General features: G+C 35.5%; 1 protein-coding gene across 6 annotated transcripts in view; it reads left to right on the top strand.

The window, feature by feature from the left end:
• Positions 1 to 10,576, top strand: part of LOC123559573 (phosphatidylinositol 4,5-bisphosphate 3-kinase catalytic subunit beta isoform-like) — a 163,735-nt gene extending 153,159 nt beyond the window's left edge. For 3 of the 6 annotated variants that reach the window (XM_045351509.2, XM_045351508.2, XM_045351510.2), the window contains exons 23-25: positions 3,788 to 3,905; positions 6,264 to 6,406; positions 10,094 to 10,576. In XM_045351509.2, coding sequence (XP_045207444.2) covers positions 3,788 to 3,905; positions 6,264 to 6,406; positions 10,094 to 10,349 — 517 coding nt within the window. In that variant the 3' untranslated portion in view covers positions 10,350 to 10,576. The remainder of the gene's footprint in view (positions 1 to 3,787; positions 3,906 to 6,263; positions 6,407 to 10,093) is intronic. The other 3 variants (XM_045351512.2, XM_045351511.2, XM_045351513.2) reach the window with 1 other exon arrangement.
• The last annotated feature ends 3,936 nt before the right edge of the window (positions 10,577 to 14,512 follow it).

Genomic DNA, 14,512 nt, shown 5'->3' with positions numbered 1-14,512 from the left:
TGGGTAGGACAATATTTCTATTACACAAAAAAAATTAGATGAGCGTCAGCACCCGCAAGGCAGTGCTCTTGTTTGACCATATTATAAAACATACATGAGAACAGAAGGTTCACTAAAATTTGTCCAAAAATGGCCTAAAAACTGAATGTCTCTAAATGGAGTAAAGAGCATGTTTTCTTTCATCGAGAAGTATTGTTTTATCAAACTGCACAAAATATTTTACAATTTATTCATCATCAAAGAAAATATCTGACGTAAATGAAAATACATTTAACATTAAGGGTATGGGAAAACTTCGGTTCTTAACCAAATTTTGAAACAAATCTGAAATTTTCATTATGAGCACAGCTGTCCACCACAATAAAAAAATGACCATAAATTCTGTGAAAGAAGCTGGACCTATGATCAAAAAATGTGTGTGGTCCTTGAGTGTGCTCAGTACTAAGAACATTCCCATGTGACCTTAATATGGAAAAAAGTGTTCATTTTCTCAAAAATCTGTGATTTCAGCAATATTCAGTGGCATGTTTTGAACAAAATAATAAAATTGTTTACAAAAAACTGAATTCATTATAGTAGGTAAACATTCTGGTTGCAAACAATGTATATTTTTAGCTCACCTGAGCACAAAGTGCTCAAAGGTGAGCTTTTGTGATTGCCCTGTGTCTGTTGTCCGTATGTCCGTCAGTCGTCGTCGTCCGTCGTCAACAATTTGACTGTTAACACTTTAGAGGTCACAATTTTGGCCCAATCTTAATGAAACTTGGTCAGAATGTTACCCTCAATAAAATCTTTGACGAGTTTGATATTGGGTTATCTAGGATCAAAAACTAGGTCACCAGGTCAAATCAGAGGAGAAGCTTGTTAACACTGTAGAGGTCACAATTTTGACCCAATCTTAGTGAAACTTAGTCAGAATGCAACTCTCAATAAAATCTTGAACGAGTTCAATATTGGGTCATCTGGGGTCAAAAACTAGGTCACCAGGTCAAATCGAAGGAAAAGCTTGTTAACACTCTAGAGGTCACAATTTTGGCCCAATCTTAATGAAACTTAGTCAGAATGTTACCTTCAATAAAATCTTGGACAACTTCGCTATTGGGTCATCTGGGGTCAAAAACTAGGGCACCAGGTCAAATCAAAGGAAAAGCTTGTTAATACTCTAGAGGTCACAATTTTGGCTCAATCTTAATGAAACTTGGTCAGAATTTTTACCCTCAATAAAATCTTGGACGAGTTTGATATTGGGTCATCTGGGGTCAAAAACTAAGTCACCAGGTCAAATCAAAGGAAAAGCTTGTTAACACTGTAGAGGTCACAATTTTGGCCCAATCTTAGTAAAACTTGGTCAGAATGTTACTCTCAATAAAATCTCGGACGCTTCAATATTAGGTCATCTGGGGTCAAAAACTAGGTCACCAGGTCAAATCAAAGGAATAACTTGTTAACACTGTAGAGGTCACAATTTTGGCCTGGTCTTAATGAAACTTAGTCAGAATGATACCCTCAATAAAATCTTGGACGAGTTTGATATTGGGTCATCTGGGGTCAAAACCTAGGTCACCAGGTCAAATCAAAGGAAAAGCTTGTTAACACTGTAGAGGCCACATTTATGACCATATCTTAATGAAACTTGGTCAGAATGTTGATCTTGATGATTTATAGGTCAAGTTCAAATCTGGGTCAGGTGGGTCAAAAACTAGGTCAAATCAAAGGAAAAGCTTGTTAACACTCTAGAGGCCACATTTATGACTGTATCTTCATGAAACTTAGTCAGAATATTGATCTTGATGATCGTTAGGTCAAGTTCGGATTTGGGTCATGTGGGGTCAAAAACCAGGTCACCGGGTCAAATCAAAGGAAAAGCTAGTTAACACTTTAGAGACCACATTTATGACAATATCTTAATGAAACTTGGTCAGAATGTTAATCTTGATGATCTTTAGGTCAGTAGGTCAGGTGAGCGATACAGGGCCTTCTTGGCCCTCTTGTTTTCTTAAGGTAGTGGACCCGTTATAGTAATGTTTAAAAAATTGAAAAATTGCATTAACTTGATACTGTCTTAAAGTTAACATTGTTTCACACTTTTATCATGTTTTTTTTTTTAAATTTTGTATAATGTATGATATTTCCTTCAGCTAAAATAAAGACAAACTTCAAAGTGAAAACCACTGTACAAAACGTTTGCAGAGAATTCATTTTACCAATAATTTTGATAAAAGAAACCTCAAAATATTGGTAAACAATTATAAAACATAAAATGAAACTGTCAAGAACATTTTTTCTAGGGAGCCTCAAGTAAAAGGATTTAATCGGGACAGAAATTTAGCTCCAGCACTGAAAAATTATGGCCGAGTCTTGTGAGACTGTTTTAAGTTTTGCTCTCTACATTCAAAAATAGCCATGAGGCAGAAGTAAAATCTACCTACATTTCTTCCACATTATGTAAACTAAAGAGTAAAGGTGAAATAAAGAACTTTTACCATATGTAACTCAGTATTTTCAAAGATGTCTAACCCTGCACCCTTCTGTATCAGAGGTAAAATTCACTTTAAACAGCAAGAAATGGCTTATCAAATGAAAGAAAATCCGCTTTTGTACAAAAAGTCAAATAATAAGTCTTGAAAAACAGTTTAACTTACTAGAAAAAAGAAAATAAAGAAAAAAAAGTTTGGTCCCAGTGGTGCTTGAACCTACGCCCTCCTGAAAAATTAGTCAAAAGTATGTTTATGGTATAGAAATTGAATACTCTTCAAAAGGAGGTACACTATTATGGGTCCAATACCTTTAGTACATCATGCTACTTTGAAAACGCATTGTTAAATATATTATTATTTTTATTATTATACCAAATTTATATAGCGCCCTTTTCATGATAAACACGTTCAAAGGCGCTTTACATATAGCGAATGCAGCCACACAGGGCGTGAAATTCATCCTCTACTAGTACAGACACAGAGCGATCTGACCAGAGGGACAGATTGAGATAAAGCCCCCAGAACAGATAGAAATCCTTTGTAGATACAGGCCTGTCCGGCTAACTTAGCCTAGCTCTTTGCGAATAGACAGTCTGGTTCTTTAACGTGCCCGGTGTATAGCATCGATACATGCGAAGCTGTCTTTCCTGGGAAGAACCAGTACAGGCCTCTAGTTAGGTGGGAGACACTCAAGACCGTCTCAGAAATTTCCAGTGCCCGGACCGGGATTCGAACCCCAGACCTCTGGATTGACAGTCAAGCTTGTTACCACTAGACCACCGGCCCACCTTCTGATATATTCTGAAAATGTTTAGAATATTTATTTTCAGATGTGCAGAATTACGAAATCACAGTAGCAAGACGAGGACTGCTTACCCAGAGGTCATGCATTCAATCCCTGGGTGAAGTAGATCTTGTTAGTGATGTTTTCACAGAAGACAGTATTATGTACAGTCATACATTCACCTCTTAAGGGCAGGTTGACAGTAGTGCAAGCTTTAGGAACAGTTTTGCCAATTCAAACCCAGTTTAAACCCTGACATGAGCAGTAGGTTTGGTAGCAACTTGTCCTGCATCAGTGTTTGGTGAAATTTTGCCAGATATTGAATTCTTGATAAATTTCTGTTGTACAGTTGATTCAGAAGGTGATTTGTTGTACCAGTTTTGTAATGTCCAGAAATTTACTTGCATTCTTCTGCCAGGAACAGTTGATGTTCTGATGGAAATGTTATGTAATAAGGAAACCATACATAACTTGAAACTGTGAAAAGTTATGACATGTATTGTCAGTTTGTTTCTGTCCATTTCAGGTTAGAAACAGCCATAGAGGAATTCACATTATCTTGTGCTGGGTACACGGTGGCTACATACGTACTTGGTATTGGCGACAGACACAATGATAATATTATGCTCAAAGAAACAGGACAGGTATTGGTGTTTACAGTGAGACATTGGTCACAAATTACATGGTCCCCATCATTTTTAGCTCACCTGAACATGAAGTGCTCCTGGTGAGCTATTGTGATCAGGCTGTGTCCGTTGCATGTGTATGTGTGCATGCGTTCATCTGTCATCAACAATTTCTTTAAACAACATCTCCTCGAAAACCACTGAATGGATTTAAATGAAACTTGGCCTGGATGTTCCTTGGATGATCCTCTACTAAATTTGTTCAAATTGTTCTGCTTGTTTACACTTGGGGGCCGCAAGAGCTAAAAATAGAAAAATCTTCAAAAGACATGTCCTCCTAAACCGCAGGTCTGATTTTGAAATAATTTCACACAAATGGTCCATATGTAATCTTCTACCATGAATATTCAAATTATTCCGATTCATTTAAAAACATGGCCACCGGAGGGCATGGTCACTTTCCCTATATATATATCTAGTGGAAACTTTAAAAATCTTCTTGTATGACACTGCTGGCCCGATTTTGAAATAATTTCACACAAATGGTCTTTTTGTGACCTTCTACCAAGATTGTTCAAATTATTTTGATTTGTCATAAAACATGGCCACCAGGGGGAATTGTCACTTTTTCCCTACATGTGTTTACTGGAAACTTTAAAACTGTTCTTGTCAGAAACAGCAGGCCAAATTTTAAAACAATTTTACACTAATGTTGCTTGGATATTTGGCGTGTGATATCAGGGTTTGACTTTCTACCGTAATTGTTCAAATTATTGCCCTACATTAAAAAAAATGGCCATGCCCATGTGTGTAACATGCATATAATACAGGCTAATATAAAAGAGACTTTGAATATCTTCTTCTTTGAATCCATAATTATAGCTAGAGCCACGATATTTATATAAATCTAACACTGAACTTGTACCATTGCATTATACAAACACACTTGAAACATTTTTACACAGGTGAGTGCTTTAGGGTCAATGACCCACTTGTTCTAATATTGGCTTATGTTTGGATTACTTGAAAAGCCTGGAAATCTCTAGTATTTTGCTCATTCCCATGCAACTTTGAGGGAGAGGTGTATTGCATAACTCACATAAAGTACATCCTTGAATAAACATCTTTTCTTTGAAACTAAAGTTTGTGAGGGATTTTGTTCTCAGTTGAATTTTTATGCCCCCGAAGGGAGGCATATAGTTTTTGAACTGTCTGTCGGTCTGTCAGTCTGTCGGTCTGTCAGTCTGTCAGTCTGTCAGTCTGTCCACAATTTTTGTGTCCGGTCCATATCTTTGTCATCGATGGATGGATTTTCAAATAACTTGGCGTGAATATGTACCACAGTAAGACGACGTGTCGCGCGCAAGACCCAGGTCCGTAGCTCAAAGGTCAAGGTCACACTTAGACATTAAAGGATAGTGCATGGATGGGCGTGTCCGGTCCATATCTTTGTCATCGATGGATGGATTTTCAAATAACTTAGCATGAATGTGTACCACAGTAAGACGACGTGTCGCGCGCAAGACCCAGGTCCGTAGCTCAAAGGTCAAGGTCACACTTAGACTTTAAAGTATAGTGCATTGATGGGCTTGTCCGGTCCATATCTTTGTCATCGATAGATGGATTTTCAAATAACTTGGCATGAATATGTACCACAGTAAGACGACGTGTCGTGCGCAAGACCCAGGTCCATAGCTCAAAGGTCAAGGTCGCACTTAGACGTTAAAGGATAGTGCATTGATGGGCGTGTCCGGTCCATATCATTTTCATCCATGGATGGATTTTCAAATAACTTGGCATGAATGTGTACCACAGTAAGACGACGTGTCGTGCGCAAGACCCAGGTCCGTAGCTCAAAGGTCAAGGTCACACTTAGACGTTAAAGGTCATTTTTCATGATTGTGCATTGATGGGCGTATCCGGTCCATATCTTTGTCATTCATGCATGGATTTCAAAATAACTACGCATGAATGTGTGACACAGTAAGACGAGGTGTCGCACGCAAGACCCAGCTCGTAGGTCAAAGGTCCTAAACTCTAACATCGGCCATAACTATTCATTCAAAGTGCCATCGGGGGCATGTGTCATCCTATGGAGACAGCTCTTGTTACAATATAAATTGTATACCAGTAAGCAAAAAAATAATGATCAACCAAAATACTGGTACTTGCTTTTCTTACTCTTGCTTTATAGATCAGTATGTTTGTTTCCTTTAAAATCCATGTCATTTTGATATTTATTTACCTGTTGACTTTTATATATAAAAGACAGATACAAGACCTATGGACTTCAAAATAGAGGAAAAGTAGCCTATCCTGCTTTAGGATAACTACTGTAATTATAAACAATACAGGGTATAATCATGTACTTTTCAGTTATTCCATATAGATTTTGGCCATTTTCTTGGAAACTTCAAGTCAAAGTTTGGTTTCAAAAGAGAACGTGTACCATTTGTACTCACTCCACATTTCCAGTATGTGATAACCAAAGGGGAATCAGAGAAAGAGAATTACAAAAAGTAAGTTCATCCTAATATCTATAAAAGAAAACAGATCTGAAACTCTTGTAGGAACATACAGCCAAATCTTGCAAAATTTTGTGATACCTGATCTATATGATATCTCATTCCCATATATTTTTGCTTATAAGATGCATTTTTAGGAGTCATATTTCCAGTTCAAAGAGGGGGACTGTATTATAAGTGGGTACTATAAGGGAATTGAAAGAATATTTTAAAAAATCTTGAATTTATAGCTCAGTACATCTATTTCTCTCACTGCAAACCATTACTCTTTTTTTTCAGCAGCCATTTGCATAGTGGTGATAAAATCTGTACAGGCATGTACCTTATTTTGGTCCGCTGTAAAGATTGATTTTAATTGATTTTATGTATATTTATTTCATAAACGTATTTTTCCTTTTAAAACACCGGATATATTGGCTTTAGATTAGTTTGTAAATTATGGACATTAACTTGGCATAAAAAAATACTTTCACAGCCCGCAAACCAAATAATCAAAAGTTAATCAGTGCCAATAGCATTAACTGTTTCAGAGTGTTAGTTGTTAAAACGCATTTAATATGAATTGTTTGATGCTTTAAATCGGCAAATAAACACTTGCATAGAAATAGATTTCTGATTGATGTCAAACTGCGGCAACTTCAAAGAATTGCCGACAGCAGTTATTTTGGATTTGTCTTCTTACTAAATGATGGACCAGTAGAGATGGCTAGCTACTCTAAACTTGAACTTGATTGGGTAATTTATCCAAGTGGGCATACCTGTATTTGACTGGCATTTGTAATAGCTATATTTGATTGACATGTGTCATATCATTTGACAGCCATAAAATAGGCGAATATCGTCAAAATTTTGGCCATTATATAGACGTAATTTTGCTGTTTCCAAGTAGCTTAAATGTAATTTATTACATACAAAAAAGGATTTTAAAATATTGTGTTTAGTTTTACGTTTTATAAAACAGTCTGCAAAGTCTTGAATAATCTCGAAGAATATATCACTCCAATCTTTTCTAGACATATTTTTGCCATTTCTTAGTAATTCAGATGCATTTTATTATACATAAAATGTATTTTGAAATACTTTATTCTATTTCGTTGAGTAACATTGACAAATATCGTCAAAATTTCGGCTGTTTTGCAGACATAAATTCACCGTTTCTAATTCATTTAAATGCATTTATTAAAGAAAATTGTACTTCAAGTATAAGCTGATTATATATTTTAACATTTACAGTAATGAATGAAGTCTGCATTTATTTTGACAAAAAAATTGGTGATTTCTACCATTTTGTTTTCACAAAACACAGAATAATAATGAATTTCTACAAGTTTATGACATTGTTGATAACAAACAGTGGCCACGTCTTATACAAGGGTCAGTGCAAAAAAACCAGATTGCTACATCCAATTTTGAGGTGTATTTTAACCAATCTCTACCTGGTTAAGATTTTTGTGTGGACTTACAATTTTTTTTTTTTTTTTTTTAAAGATTTACTTCCCTTAGTTGTTACTATAAATAACTTATATTGTAACATTTTTATAATTGACCTTAGGGAAAAAACAAGACCACTTTTCTGTGGTACAACATGGATGTTACTTTCCAATTTTAGGTGTATTTTAAGATATCTCTACCTGGTAAGGAGTTTTTTTGTGGACTTAGAAAAATAAAAGAATCACAATAATTTCTAAAAAAAAATCATTGTAAACAACTACAAAATTAAAATTCCATTTGCAAATACAGGTGCTAGTGTAAAGAAATTTGCTGTGACGGGCGTATATTGTGACATTTTGGCACTCTTGTTGGACTTAGAAAGTCCTGGTTTAAATTTTTTGTGCAAGTAGGGCCTACATATAGCTATTACTTATAGATCTGAAACTTATTTTTTCTTTTTCTAGATCAATTACCAACCTCACTAGGTCAAATACCATAACTCTGACATGTGTTTTGGACAAATTATGCCCCCTTTTGGACTTAAAAATTCAGGTTAAAGTTTTGCAAAACAAAAGACTTACAATGATTACTAAACAACCACAAAATTGAAATTCCATTTGCGAATACAGCTGCTAGAGTAAAGAAATTTGCTCTGACGGGCATCTATTGTGACATTCTGGCACTCTTGTTCCCTGTTAGCTTTCCATTCCTTCTTTTTACAGTAGCCATATAGAAAAACATCGTAGCTATACTGTTCATGAAAATTAATAAAATTTAGCAGTAAACCACCTCACCACTGAATAATTCTTTCTTCCACATCTTTAAAACCCCTGATGTGGACCACGACTAAACGGTTCTTCAAAGCTTTCCCCAAAATGAATACTTTCAGACACTAACTTGCCAGGAACTTTAGCCTTCAATTATAGTATGCCCGGCGGGGGGAATAGGCCATGGCTCTTGTTGTATTAATTTTTGTGAGTTATTTAGATTTATTTGAACAATTGTTGTTTGTTCACCTTCGGGATGAACTATAGTACTCACCATCTGGCATCCATCCACACTTTTCTTCAAACAACATCTTCTCTGAAACCATCATTGTGGTGGAAGTTGATGAAACTTGGCCTGGATGTTCCATAGGTGGTCTCCTTCAAAAATTGTCCAAACTTTTCTGCTTGGTTGCTCATATGGGCCACCAAAACTAAATCTTCAAACAGCATCTCCTCCTAAACCGCTTGTCCTATTTTGAAATTACTTCACACAAACGGTCCTTATGTAACCCTCTACCAGGAGTTCAAATTATTTTTATTCATCAAAAAATATGGCCTCCAGGGGACGTGGTCACCTTTCCCTATATGTATAGTGAAAACTTTTTCTTATATTAAACTGCTGGCCAGATTTTAAAATAATTTCACACAAATGGTCCTTGTATGACGTTCTACCAAGACTGTTCAAATTTATCCAATTCTTCAAAAAACAGGGTATGGTCACTTTTCCTTATAAGTTTTATAGTGGAAACTTTAAAAATGTTCTTGTATGACACTGTTGGCCCGATTTTAAAGTAACTTCACACAAATGGTCCTTGTGTGACCCTCTGGGAAGATTATTCATATTTTTGAGATTTGTAAAAAAAATATGGACGCCATGGGGGGGGCATGATTATTTTCCCCTATACAGTATAACCTCCCAAAACGACGGCACCTCCGATGAGCAGCTACCTCCGATGAGCAGCAGTTTTATTCTCCCCCATCATTTTTAGTTCATTTAACCTCTGGTAAGTGGTTACTCTCTACAAAGGTAAAGGGCAGTTAAAATATGTTCCCTGTCATTATTTTTACCTCGAGAAGCGACAATGGAAATCCAGAGGGCTTTATATAGAACAGCTTAATTGACTGATGACACGTCTAAAAATAACATTTACATACATAGGACTGTTTCCCTGACAGGACAACTATTAAACCAATGTTAAACCAAACTCTAACCTTTTGTCAGTATATTGTATATGCCAAAATGATTGATACTTTTTTGTCTGAGGAAGTGTACATAAAGATTCATCATGATGACACAGGGACTTTTTGAAGAAAATTGTATATAAATTTTGTGATTAAAGTTCATTTGACTTCAAAATTATGTTCAGTTACCGAAGATATACAAGAAAAACAATATTAGCTTACTAAAGATGTCACTCTTCAGTGAAATTTTGTACTTTTGATATAGCCTTTGTTACTTTACAATTCTCATTTGAATCTACAGGTTTGAAAACTACTGTGTGATGGCATACTTAGCTTTGCGACGTCGTGGACATCTTATGATCCGATTGTTCATGATGATGCTGATGTCTGGAATACCGCAGTTAACCTCTGTCAATGATCTGGACTACCTAAAAGAAACTTTAGCACTTGACCTCAAGGATGATGCTGCAATAAAACAGTTTAAGAGTAAAATGAATGAAGCTCTCAATTCACGATCTACTCAGTTTAACTGGATGGTTCATTTAATGGCCCACTAGTAACAGGTCCACAGTAAATTGAACAAAGTTCTCAAATCAAGATCAGCCAAGTTAAACTTGATTGTGTACAAGAATAGATAGAAAAGTGAACTAAATGTTATATTCAGTAGCCCATAAGGTACAGCAGTAATGTTTGATAGATTCACTATTGTAGGTCATATCCATGATGATTATTACCTTATTATGACACGTAAATATGAGCCGTGCCATGAGAAAACCAACATAGTTGGTTTGCGACCAGCATGAATCCAGACCAGCCTGCGCATCCACGCAGTCTGGTCAGGATCCATGCTGTTCGCTAACAGTTTCTCTAATTGTAAGAGGCTTTGAAAGCGAACAGCATGGATCCTGACCAGACTGCGCGGATGCGCAGGCTGGTCTGGATCCATGCTGGTCGCAAACCCACTATGTTGGTTTTCCCATGGCGCGGCTCAATTATAACTTAATTGCAAGTATTTATCAAAGTGATCTACAAAATTGTTGCATTTGGTAACATGCAAATTCCTTACAATAATAGTATGGCTTGTGATTACTGCATGGGTATATACACAGATATAAATGGCTGGTCATTAGTTTGGGACATTGACTGATCTGTAGCTCAGCGCATGTTTGCTAGGCTAAAAGAAAAACTTGTGAGAACAAAAAATTGAAATTTATTTTTGAAATCATATCATAAAACACTTACTGTATGACTTGCAGGTCAATATTCGAAAGTATTTGCACTTGGTGTACTAGACCTTGAATGGAAGTTTTGACTTTTGATCGGCAAGTAAGTGGCATGTCTCATGATAATGCCCTTTAAACAGCAATAGATTACTATATCAATACAGATTCTAACTCGATGAATCTGTGTAATTTAGAAAATCCTACAGCACAGTCATTGCTTATGGCATTTTCAAAAAAACTGGTTATTTCTACCTTAAATTCAAGTGTTTGATATTCAGAGCAATGTAAAATGTCTTCCAAGAGACACTTAATTTTTATTACAATACTGTAATCGCAAGCTGATAGACATGCACAAAATGACTTCTTGGTAATGCCACTGTAGTGCAGTTGTATTGTGTAGCTATGTTCAGTTGTATAAATGATTTCCAGTTTGTGAAGGTATGTTTGAATTGCTGTAAGTACAGCATTCTCACAGGCCTGGACAGGTCATTGAACTTTTTTTCTGGACAAATCATAGAATTTGATAAACTGATAGAAAAAATCAGGGAAATTTACATAGAAGTCTGTAAACCTAAGGCCAAAATTAAAAATATGTTTGTTTGCTGTCTCCCTACCTACTGACTTAAAATGCTGCGCCCCAAAAGTTTTTTGTGGAAAATGCTGATCAGATTTTTTTTTAAGTTGCGATATGACAAGTGCCACAATTATATTTCAACAAAATAATAATTAAGAAAGTTTAAATTGTATTATTTAAGGTAGTAGAGGTGTAATAGCAATGTTTACAAAATGGCAATTGCTTGGTATATTCTTAAAAATGACCGTGTTTTGCACTGTATTGCAAATTTTAAACAACTTTTACCATGCCGTTTTTTCTAAATTTTGTATAACTTGTGGTATCTCCTCTAGCTCAAGTAGAGAAACATTTCAAAGTGATGGCCGCTATATAAAATGTTTGCAGAGAACTCATTTTACCATTAATTTTAATAAAAGAATCATCAAACTATTGTTAAACAATTATTAAACACAAAATAAAAATGTGGATATCATTTTATATAGTGTTCCTCAAGTAAACAGATTTAATGATACAGAATTCTAATTTCAACGTTGAAAAAATAAGGTCGAATCCTTTGTTTCTGTTTTAATTTTGCTTACTTCATTCAAAAATTACCTTGGGACAGATGTAAAACCTACCTAAATTCCTTCTACGATATGTAATCTAAAGAGTGGAAGCAAAATAGAGAACTTTTACCACATGTAACTCAATATTTTTACAAATGTGTAACTCTACCCCTTCTGTTTAAGTCGACTCTAGTATGTAAAGGCAGCTGTGATAGGATACCTCTAATGTTCTTACGCCAGATGTGTCTGATATGATCTTAGTTTATTTGTCTTCTGAAACAAAATATCATATGTAAGTATTGATGTCAAAAATATAATTTTAACTCGAAAATTTTTTACATACGTGTTAGGTCACTTGGTCATTAATGGTATGTAAAACATCTTATTGTGATGTAGCATTCTATAATGGTCTTAATGGTGATTGTCATATCATATCTTAATGTATTTGTTGTTCTGTGTCTGTACATATATGATCATATTTGTTTCATGTACATATGTTGTGCTCTTCAGTATTGGAGGAATTAAAAGTTATCTATCTATCTAGTAAATTCACTTTGAACAGCAAGAAATCGCTTAGCAATTTTTTTTTTCATTTTTATACAATAAATCTATCATAAGTCTTGAAAGAAGTAAAAACTTACTAGAAAAAATCGAAAATAAGGGGAAAAAAAATTTGGTCCCAGTAGGGCTTGAACCCACGCCCCCCTGAGAATTGCAGTAGATGTGGGTTTATTGTAGGAATTGAATACTCTTCAAAAAGGAGGTACTCTATTACACATCAACTACCTTAATTTCATTCTTTTATACAACATATATAGATTTGTCTTATTTTTACAGAAGAAATATTCTATAAGAAATGGTCATATATCTACTGGTAAAAGTATAATCCACCAACCAAAAAAAAAAAAAAGAATTAAATTGCCTACCCAACTTTAAAAAGTAGGGTTGGGAGACAGCAAACAAAGACTTTTTTAAATGTGGCCTAAGTCTGTAAACTCTGACTTATTAAAATGAAGTATTTTACTGTATGCTGAAAGTCCGAATCTTTAAAAAAGTTGAAGTTCAAGGGCAATTTTGCAGTCTGTGCATGAATATCCAGTTGTATAACCATTTTTATTTTCATTCATGAATTAATATGCAATAGAGACTTACCGGTGCAGTACGGACCTCATTTTGCAGTGTTTGTGCCATAATACCTGTTTATTTTAGCTCATCTGTCACTACGCGACAGGTGAGCTTTTGTTGTCGCCCTTCGTCCACAATTTTTTGTGAACACGATAGAGACCACATTTTGCAATCGATTTTAATCAAACTTGCACACAACTTGTATTGGCATGTTATCTCAGTTCCTTTCTAAAATTGGCCAGATCCCTTCATGGGTTTCAGAGTTATGGCCCCTTAAAGGGTCAAAATTTGCTATTTATGGTTCATTTATGGTTTGATTTGATACAAACTTGCAAAATATCTTTAACAACAATAGATCTTAGATTCCATGATGAATCCATCAGATCTAATCATAGGTTCAAGAGTTACGGCCCCTGAAAGAGCCAAAATTTGATAATTTTTACCTTGTGAATAACAAGAAGCGACATTCTACATTCGATTTTAACCACACTTACACACAACTTAAGTCACAATAAGATCTCGGTTCCTTTTGAAAACCAGCTAGATTCCATCATAGGTTCTAGTGTTACTGTCCCTGAAATTGGCAAAATTTTCTATTTTGGCTCTTTCAGCCATATAGAGGTTTCATTTATGCTTTGATTTGATACAAACTTGCACAGAATGTTTATCTTGATGATCTCTAGGCCAAGTTCAAAACTGGGTCATGTGGGGTCAAAAACTAGGTCACCAGGTCAAATCAAAGGAAAAGCTTGTTAACACTCTTGAGGCTACATTTATGACCTATCTTTTATGAAACTTGGTCAGAATGTTTATCTTGACGATTCCTAGTCCAGGTTCGAAACTGGGTCCTGTTGGGTCAAAAACTAGGTCACCCATTCAAATCAAAGGAAAAGCTTGTTAACACTGATCTTGAGGCCACATTTATGACCCTATCTTCATGAAACTTGGTCAGAATGTTTGTCTTGATGATTCCAAGGCCAAGTTAAACAGGTGAGCAATATAGGGTCATCATGACCCGCTTGTTCACAAGAGGGAGGTATACTAGAGTATTAAGTCTTATCAGTGATACTATTAAGTATTTGATAAAAATGCTCATCATGCTATGACAGCCTGGGAATCCAGTCTGAATTTTTAGTTCACCTGTCACAAAGTGACAAGGTGAGCTTTTGTGATCGTGCGGTGTCCGTCGTCCGTCCGTGCGTCCGTAAACTTTTGCTTGTGACCACTCTAGAGGTCACATTTTTTGTGGGATC

This window comes from Mercenaria mercenaria, chromosome 10 (assembly GCF_021730395.1).
Source record: "Mercenaria mercenaria strain notata chromosome 10, MADL_Memer_1, whole genome shotgun sequence".
Taxonomy (NCBI): domain Eukaryota; kingdom Metazoa; phylum Mollusca; class Bivalvia; order Venerida; family Veneridae; genus Mercenaria; species Mercenaria mercenaria.
This window is presented reverse-complemented; position numbering and strand designations above follow the sequence as displayed.